At 47.1% G+C, this 9,802-nt stretch overlaps 1 protein-coding gene and 1 pseudogene across 1 annotated transcript in view; one reads left to right on the top strand and one right to left on the bottom strand.

Moving 5' to 3' along the window:
* On the top strand, positions 1 to 604 carry LOC119804376 (annotated as a pseudogene).
* A 5,050-nt stretch (positions 605 to 5,654) lies between these two features.
* The window catches only part of Vsig1 (V-set and immunoglobulin domain containing 1), a 197,463-nt gene continuing 193,315 nt past the window's right edge, over positions 5,655 to 9,802 (bottom strand). The window contains 3 exon segments of the mRNA XM_038317312.1: positions 5,655 to 6,052; positions 6,054 to 6,164; positions 7,318 to 7,459. Of these exon segments, the coding sequence (XP_038173240.1) occupies positions 5,884 to 6,052; positions 6,054 to 6,164; positions 7,318 to 7,459 (422 nt within the window). The 3' untranslated portion in view covers positions 5,655 to 5,883.

Genomic DNA, 9,802 nt, shown 5'->3' with positions numbered 1-9,802 from the left:
ATGGCGATGAGTTTTGAGTGGCCGTGGCAGTACCGCTTCCCGCCCTTCTTTACGTTACAGCCGAACGTGGACACTTGGCAGAAGCAGCTGGCCGCCTGGTGCTCTCTGGTTCTGTCCTTCTGCCGCTTGCACAAACAGTCCAGCATGATGGTCATGGAAGCCCAGGAGAGCCCTCTCTTCAACAACGTCAAGCTACAGCAGAAACTTCCTGTGGAGTCAGTCCAGATTGTATTAGAGGAGCTAAGAAAGAAAGGGAATCTCGAGTGGTTGGATAAGAATAAATCTAGCTTCCTGATCATATAGCAGAGGCCAGAAGAATGGGGGAAACTCATTTATCAGTGGGTTTCCAGGAGCGGCCAGAACAACTCTGTGTTTACCCTGTATGTGGGGAAGACACAGTGGGGAAGACACAGAGGATGAAGAGTTCCATGGGCTGGATGAGGCGACCCTACTTTGTGCTCTGCAGGCCCTACAGCAGGAGCACAAGGCTTCTTACCTCCCACCTTTCCAGGGCTTTCAAAAGGCGACAGACCAAGTGTCCCACAGACTGGATCACTCACTCCACCAGACTCAAAGGGCTCAAGTCCTGAAAGCTCGGACATAGGGATACTTTCTACATAATCCATTCTCCTTACCCCTGGGACAGGGTGAGCCCACGGTGCCAGGGAGAAAGGATGTTTCTTGCCCTACCTCCTTTCCCATCCTAGACTGTCTCTGGGCCAGGGTCTATAAACCTGACACTTTACATGTGTTCTCACACATAGTACACACCTACATGTGCCTGCACACGCTTCTTTCTTTCTCCTCCACCTCCCACCCCTTTAGCTGCTATTGCCTCCTTTCTCACGCTGGTGCTGGATCCTTCTTAGGGGATGGGGGAAGCCCTGGCTGCAGGCAGCCTTCCAGGCAATACGAAGATAGGAAGCACCAGAAGGGGCCTGGCAGTGAAAGGCGGGCCCACTCTGATTTAAGATATTAAAATCTCTACTCCCCCCCCAAAAGATGGCCCCACACCCATTGGACTTAGTAGATTATCTCTCTGTCTCTGTCTGTCTGTCTCTGTCTCTCTCTCTCTCTCTCTCACACACACACATACACACACATCCATCCACCCATCCTTTCTTTCATTTTTTTTGAGACAGGGTGTATTTATATAACAGACCTGGAACTAGCTCTTATAGACCAGGCTGACCTCAAACTCACAGAGATCCACCTGCCTCTGCCTCTGCAGTGCTAAACCGAGTGCTGAGTTCTCCCATCATCCCCTGGGCCACCGGCCCCCGCAAACCTCCCTTGGCCCCGCCAACAGTAACCACTCATGGTGAGCCACGCAGGAGCCATTGTCACGCAGGTGACGACATTGGCCTCTGTGTCCCTACCCTCTTCCCCGTCCAATCATCCCGGTGGTTCCGGCCCCTCACCTGTCAATCATCCCTGTGTCCCCGCCCTCTCACCTGTCAATAATCCCTGTGGTCCTGCCACCTCACCTGTCAATGATCACTGTGGTCCCGCCCCTCACCTTCAATCATCCTTGTGGTCTCGCCACCTCACCTGTCAATCATCACGTAGCCCAGCCCCCTCACCTGTCAATCAAAATGTTGGGCCCCGCACCCTCACCTGTCAATCATCCCTGTAAACCCCCGGCCCCCTCACCTGTCAGTCATCCCTGTGGCCCCGCCCCACCTGTCAATCATGCTGTGGGTCCCGCCCCTCACCTGTCAATCATCTTTGTGGGACCCACCCCCACCACCTGTCAATCATCCATGTGGCCCCCGCCCCTCACCTGTCAATTATCCCTGTTGTCCCGCCCCTCACCTGTCAATCATGCTGTGTGCCCCGCCCTCACCTGTCAATCACGCTGTGGCCACGCCCCTCACTGTCAATCACGCTGTGGCCCCGCCCATCACCTGTCATCCCCCTGTGGTCCCGCCCCTCACATGTCAATCATTCCTGTGTCCCGCCCCCTCACCTGTCAAACATGCTGTGGTCCCGCCCCTCACCTGTCAATTATCCCTGTGGTCCTGCCCCCTCACCTGTCAATCATCCTTTGGCTCTGCCCCCTCACCTGTCAATCATCCCTGTGGTCCCGCCCCCTCACCTGTCAATCATCCCTCTGGTCCCGCACCCTCGCCTGTCAATCATCCCTGTGGTCCCACCCCTCACCTGTCAATCATGTGGCCCCGCCCCTTCACCTGTCAATCATCCCTCTGGTCCCGCACCCTCGCCTGTCAATCATCCCTGTGGTCCCACCCCTCACCTGTCAATCATGTGGCCCCGCCCCTTCACCTGTCAATCATTCATGTGGTCCCGCCCCCTCACCTGTCAATCATCCCCTGTGGCCCCGCCCCATCACCGGTCAATCATCTTGTGGCCCAGCCACCTCACCTGTCAATCATCCCTGTGGTCCCACCCTTCACCTGTCAATCATGCCGTGGTCCCGCCCCTCACCTGTCATTCATCCTTGTGGCGCCGCCCCCTCACTTGTCAATCATCCCCGTGGCCCCGCCCCCTCACCTGTCAATCATCCTTGTGGTCCCGCCCCCCTCACCTGTCAATCATCCCTGTGCCCCGCCCCTCACCTGTCAATCGTCCATGTGGTCCCGCCCCCTCACCTATCAATCATCCCTGTGGTCCCGCCCCTCACCTGTCAATCATGCTGTTGCCCCGCCCCCTCACCTGTCAATCATGCTGTTGCCCCGCCCCTCACCTCTCAATCATGCTGTTGTCCCGCCCCCTCACCTGTCAATCATCACTGTGGTCCCGCCCCTCACCTGTCAATCATGCTGCTGCCACGCCCCCTCACCTGTCAATCGTGCCTTGGTCCCGCCCCCTCACCTGTCAATCATCTTGTGGCCCCGCCCCCTCACCTGTCAATCATCCCTGTGGCCCCGCCCCCTCACCTGTCAATCATCCATTTGCTCCCACCCCTCAACCGTCAATCATGCTGTGGTCCCGCCCCTCACCTGTCAATCATCCTTGTGGTTCCGCCCCCTCACCTGTCAATCATCCCTGTGGCCCCGCCCCCTCACCTGTCAATCGTCCATGTGGTCCCGCCCCCTCACCTATCAATCATCCCTGTGGTCCCGCCCCTCACCTGTCAATCATGCTGTTGTCCCGCCCCCTCACCTGTCAATCATCCCTGTGGTCCCGCCCCTCACCTGTCAATCATTGCTGCTGCCACGCCCCCCTCACCTGTCAATCATCCTTTGGCTCCGCCCCCCTCACCTGTCAATCATCCCTGTGGGTCCTGCCCTCACTTGTTATCATCCTTTGGCCCCGCCCCCTCACCTGCCAATCATTCCTGTGGTCCCGCCCCCTCACCTGTCAATCAACCTTTGGCCCCGCCCCTTTGCCTGTCAATCATCCCTGTGGTCCCACCCCTCACCTGTCAATCATTTGGCCCTGCCCCCTCACCTGTCAACCATTGTGTGGCCCCGCCCCCTCACCTGTCAATCATCCCTGTGGTCCCCGCCCCTCACCTGTCAATCATTCTGTGGCCCCACCCCCTCGCCTGTCAATCATCCCTCTTGCCCCACCCCTCACCTGTCAATCATCCCTTTGTCCCCTGCCAGCTCCCTTGTCGATCATCCCTGTCAATCATCCTGTGTCCTGCCCTCCAAGTTCTCAGATTAATGATGTGCCACCACCACCACCTGACATGGCTTATTTTTTAAAGAGACAGTAAGTCTTTTAAATAAGAGGGGAGATGAGGGTGAATCTGGGAAGCATTTGGGGGAAGAATAGGGAGTTAACATTATCAAATATATTTCATATTCTATGAAATCCCCAAGTAATAAAAATACTATATTAAAAACATAAATCAACTGTATGTGATGGTGTATAAGCATTTTCAAAGGCTAGGGATCCATAGTCTTCCTAGACTCACAAGGTGATCTTAAAAATGGGGAATAATATCATTAATCAACTATTCATCAGTATTCAGATGGAACAGTTCTAGTAAGTACGAGACTATTTAAAACCACCAATAGTGACAATCTACCTAGTTCAACAGTGACCCACCAGAAATTTGGGGCCAGTAGTGATTGACTATTATAGGCCAATCTCTTCTCCTGTGAATGGGCAAGAAAAATAAATTTCAACTACTTAGCCATTTTTGTAATTTTGGTATTTGGCTTACAATATCTAAAATTTAGGTCATTCTCAGGACCTTACAAGAGTTTTTTTTCTTCCTATACCCATCAGGCACTATCATAGCATTGTATTATATTTCATCTATTAATGGAAAACACTGGTGCTTCAAAAATCCCCAAGAGTAACTACTAATTGACACATCAAAGAAAATATACAAGTCAAAGCTTGCTATCTCTTTTCATGACCTGGTGCAACTATTAGTTCTCTTGACTGTAATATGTCTGTAGAGTCTACCTCAATTGATAAGTGGGCATGATCTACATAGAGAAGAGTCTTCAGTTAAGGCAATCCTTTACACAAATCCTAGATGTGACAGACATCTGCTGAAAATTATTTAGTTGAGAAGAAGTCAGATATAAAAGTTCAAACTATATACCATTCATATAAAGACCAGGGGAAAGAAAAGCTAACTTTTAGAGATGGGAAACAGATCAGTGGTCATCAGGTCCAGGGCCCAATGGAATTATAAAGGGGGACATAAGAAAACATTGTGGGCTGGTGGAAATGTTCTACTTCTACATAGATATGGTGGTTTCATGGGTGTGCACAACTGTCAAAACTCATCAAATTGTACAGTCAAAATGTATACAGCTTATAGTACATAATTATGTGACAATAGTTATTAAAAGAATGTATCTTAGTAGTCACTAAATGAGATTTTATTGAGCATTATTTATTGGGCCTTAAAATAATATTTCAGATAGGATTGATTACACAAGTTAAAAAAAAAAAGGGAAATCTAATTGCAAATTTCTTCAGAGTGGGGCGTCAGTGAAAAAGCATTTTTAAGTGAAGGGGTTCATCATTTACATGAGTGATGTTTCTATTAACGTGGACTATAGAAACAGTAAAAACAGATGATTTCAACTGTCAGTTTAGATGATCTAAATAGACCCTGGTTACTGAGAACACCATCCTAGCCTACCGCCCAAACGGACAGCAGCCGTGAGTGATGAAAATAATAGCTTTTTCAAAGGTATGCGCTAACTGCCTACAAGCCCAACACTTGATGTTCACCAAGAAAAGTTTAAGTTGTTTGACTGTACACCTTTGTGCAGTGAAAAAAAAAGTAAGTTTATAAAAATTGCTATGCTCAAGTGTTGGACGCTGAAATGACTTATTAAAGATTTAACATGATAAACTGTAAGACTTTGTTTTAAATTGTTAGTACCAACTGACACAAACCCTCTTATTTGTGGGGAAATGGTTTTTGTTTTTCTAATTTATGAGCCAATGGTATCAATTGTTTTCTTAGTGGTAAATATAAAAAAAATGATTCGGGAAGAAACTGATCCTAAAATGAATATTGAATCATATTAACACTTCTCGTGTGTACATGTGACCCATGAAACAGAGTGACTACAAGCTCCAGAAAAATACTTTTTGTGAATACTCCACCAACTAAATTAGCAAAGAGCCCCTTGCCTTGGCTTGTCATCTGTTATGTCTACGTATTAGTACCGTTTTAAGTCATCTGCACTAAAAACAAAGAAACCTTTGCATTTCTTTAGTAGTTGCCTTGGTTTATTATTTGAACTAATGGTGAGTATGATGAGCGTGTTGTTAGATGAGGGTTTCCCACGATGGAAGGACAAACTGGGGGCTGGTTAAGTCCACTAAACCTTAAAGGCCAGGAATGGGTTCATAAGTGAGAACTGCCAGACTTAAGGCAGCACCTCTCTACGCCTATGCCTTAAAGGAATCCTTCCCCCTCCTTGCGCAGGGGCTCAACTATATTCCAGGCTGAGGCTCAGGCTCAGGCTCAGGCTCTGGCTCTGGCTCTGGCTCCAACTGAATCTCCATCTCGGGCACTGGAATAGGCTCTGATTCAGGGTCAGGCTGTGTGGCGGTTTCAAGCTGGGGGTCAGGCTCATATTCTGGCCCTGAGATGGCAGTAGGAGGTTCGGTGGCCTGGGGCACCACGGATGGAAGATGGCAGAGTTGCTTCTAGCTGGATCTCTTCAGATGGAATGACTTCATTGTCTTGGGAATGGCTTGCCTTTGTCATTGGCCTGTAAGAAAAAAAAAATCCCCACAAAAACCTTAAGGAACTTTGAACTTGAAAATTCACATGAAGTCATACACTATATAGCCTTAGTGACAAATAGGTCCTAGACCAGTAGATTTCAACCTTCCTGATACTGTGACCCTGTAATACAGTTCCTCATGTTGTGGTTACACCCCGCTCCCCACCATAAAATTATTTTCTTTGCTACTTCATAACTATAATTTTGCTACTGTCATGAATCATAATGTAAATATCTGACATGTGACCCTCACAGGGGTCGCTACCCACTAGTTTAGGCCGTCTGTCTGCTCTGATGGTTTTGGACTAGCTGTCAGACCACATGTGGTCCATTTTGGAGTTCAGAAAGGTTAGATTTCAATAATATGAAAGTCCAAGAAAGACACACCAGCATTTAAAAGGTGGACAACTGAGAGAGTCTGCGAGGGTAATAAGGCATTTGAGGGTCAAATCCATGGTTCAGTTGCATCTGTTGTCTCCAACTCGTTAGTTTAAGACTTAGGGTTCCTAATTGGTATACAAAACATATTTGTAGAATCAATTAGGTTAAAATTAATTAAATCAATTAAGTTAAATCAACGAAATTAAATCCAGGGAAGGACACACCAATTGGTTATCCAATACCAAGTAAGTGGCCAGTCATGAAAACATGCACACAGGTAAACTTTATCCAACTGAGCAGGGTTGTATTTATGCATATATATATACACACACACACATATACATATACTTGTATACACACAATGACAATGAAAAAAGGCAATGCATTTGAAAGAGGAGAAGGGAGGAGTATATGGGAGGGAAGGAGAAAATGCTGTAATTATAGTCTCTAAAAACTAAAAATAAATTTAAAAGAAGAGGGAAAGGTGACCAGGTGGATAAGCATCGCCCTACAACTGCAGAAAAAAATTGCAGTATAGCTAAGAGCACAGGCCATGAGTCAACCAAATTCTGATTTTCTTGGACCCTACGCACTTTTGCCTTCGGAGGTCTCCTGTTACATTAAAATAGCCACAACTATGTTTAGGGCTGTGTTGGTGGAAAGATAAATATGTTAATATTATATCTTAAAATGCTTTTTCTCTGACCTAAAAGGACTTTTGTGATGATTAAATTAGTTGATATAAGTAAGTGCTTACTCAAGTTCCGTGCTGGGGTTTAAGTTCCTCTTCCTTTGCTTGGACTTAACTTTGTTCCGTGCAAAGTACACCACACAGATGATGACAGCGGCGCCTATCAGGGCGCCAATCAAGGCCCCAATGATGATCCCGACTTCTGGATCTGAAGGACACAGACAGGCAGGTGGTAAAACCAAACACGTTTTCGTCCTCTATATGTGCATTTGAGACTGCTGAAAAATGATCTGGAAGGCTCACAATGCAAGAAAGTGACAGGTACAGGTGGAAGGAACAGAAATCCCCAGAGTTCTGCTAGTTGGGGTCCTTGACTGTGCATCTTAACATTGGCATGCGCACCAGTGAGGAAAACTATGGTCACTTGGCAGGCAAGCTTGTTTTTAGAGCTGTATTTAGGGAATAGAGTTTTCAGTGTGCCTTTATGTGGTCATGGCAATCTGGTAACCAGAAACATGCTCTGTTGCAGGCAAGGACGTTTCATCAGCTTTCCCAAGGCCTAAGTGAAATAAAATAAAAGGCTTCTCCATACACTCCGTGCTCATGAAGTGTATGCGCCACTGGGAAAGGATGTGGCCATTTGGCTAAACAGGCATCTGGTTTATTACATCAGTCTATGGAAAAATTGAATGAGTGCGAGACATTCCAGCTGAGCACCAGGCCTCCAAGCCCTGAAATGTCATCCCTGACAGAACATGTCTGGGTCATAAGCCAGCCCATACCCATCTAGTTCCCCTTAAACAAGGATCAACTGTTCATATTTTGAAATGAAAAACTAAGTTTGCATAATAAGTCCCTCATCTTCTTATGATGGAAGAAATCCATGTAGCTGGGCCCAGCAGTGCATGCTTGTGAACCTAGCACTCAAAAGGCCGAGGCAGAAAAATCATGACTTTCCAGACAGCCTGGGCCATATACATGGCAAGACATTGTCTCACAAAACCCTCAATGCTACATCAGCAAGACTGGGGGAACACTGCAGAAGAGGGGATGGAAAGGGTATAAGCCGGAGGATGGGCAGCAAAAAGACATCTGGGTGTGATGCAGCTGTTGCACTCACGAAATCACAACGGCTGCAGCTGCCTGCACAGGATGGAGCCCTTTAACATTTCATCATGAGTGAGTGAAGGACCCGTGAGGCTCCACCCCTGTGTGGCGGACTACCGGCAATCAACAGATGTTGGAGGAGGGAATGCCATTTTCTTCAGTGGTATATCCACTGATAAACTGGCCTCGCTCCAGCAAATATCCTCCTACCAATATTTTAGGCAAAAAAAAAAAAACCTCTAATTAAATTCAGTAGGCTACGAAAAAGAAGACATGAATGGCGGAGGGGACTTGTTGAGAAAATGGGAGCTAGTGTGAGAGAGGCAAGTGAGGGGGGATGGGAGGACTGAAAATGACTAAAAGTCGTTATATGAATGTATGAAACAATCAGATTGCTGAGTAACCCAACTATCACCATGGGGCCGTCATCCAGCAACCGACAGAACCAGATGCAGAGAGCCACAACGAAGCCCCAGGACAAGCTCCGGGAATCCAGTCGGAGAGAGAGAAGAGGGAACATATGAGCAAGGGAGGTCAAGATCCTGAAGGGGAAATCTACAGAGGCAGCTGAGCCAAGCTCGTGGAAACTCATGAACTCTAGACCGACAGCTGTGGAGCCCCCATGGGACCGAAGTAGGCCCTCCATATATGGGAGACAGTGCTGAAGCCTGGACTATCTGAGGGGCCCCTGGCAGTAGAACCAGGAGCTGTCCCTGGTGCATGACCCAGCTTATCGGAGCCCATTTCCCATGGTGGGATGCCAGGCTCAACCCTAATGTAGGAGGGAGGGGCTTGGTCCTGCACGAACTTAATGTGCTAGACTTTGTTGACTAAGCATGGGAGCCCTTAACTGTGGGGAGGAATGGATAGAGGGTCAGCTGGGGAAGGGGAGGTGGGGGCAGGAAGAGGGGTAGGGGGAAGAACTGTGGATGGAATGTAAAATGAAATTTAAAAAACAAATTAAAATTTTTTAAAAAATAAACTAAACAAAAATAATATCTTAATTGTTAAAGTAAAGAACTTTAGCAATTAAACAGTTCTAAACTTTTAACAAAGCAGCGCTCTCTTAACCCACCCCAGCCTCTGGTGCTCTTGCCTCCAGATTTCTGTTACGCTTGCTCTTAGATGGCCTCCCTTTTCCCAATGTTCATTATTCCCTTCTGAATTTCAAAGCACTCCTCAGCTCCCACTACGATCTCCTAACACAATTATAATACTATTTTAATAAAATATTACGTTTATAGAAATTAAATATTGTTCACAACTCAGAAACATCCATACTATGATTCTGTGTTGTTCAGCATTTTAAAATGCTTTTCCTACGGTTACTAACTGCCTCATTTGGGGGGGTTTGCTTAGTTTTTTAACTACATTCTCACTAGTTTTGAAATCGGGAGGAAATAATCACTTCCTTTCAATAGGCTCGAACACAATGGCTGTCTAT

Source organism: Arvicola amphibius, chromosome X (assembly GCF_903992535.2).
Source record: "Arvicola amphibius chromosome X, mArvAmp1.2, whole genome shotgun sequence".
NCBI classification, from domain to species: Eukaryota; Metazoa; Chordata; class Mammalia; order Rodentia; family Cricetidae; genus Arvicola; species Arvicola amphibius.
The sequence above is the reverse complement of the archived record's forward strand: the minus strand, read 5'-3'. Positions and strand labels throughout refer to the sequence as shown.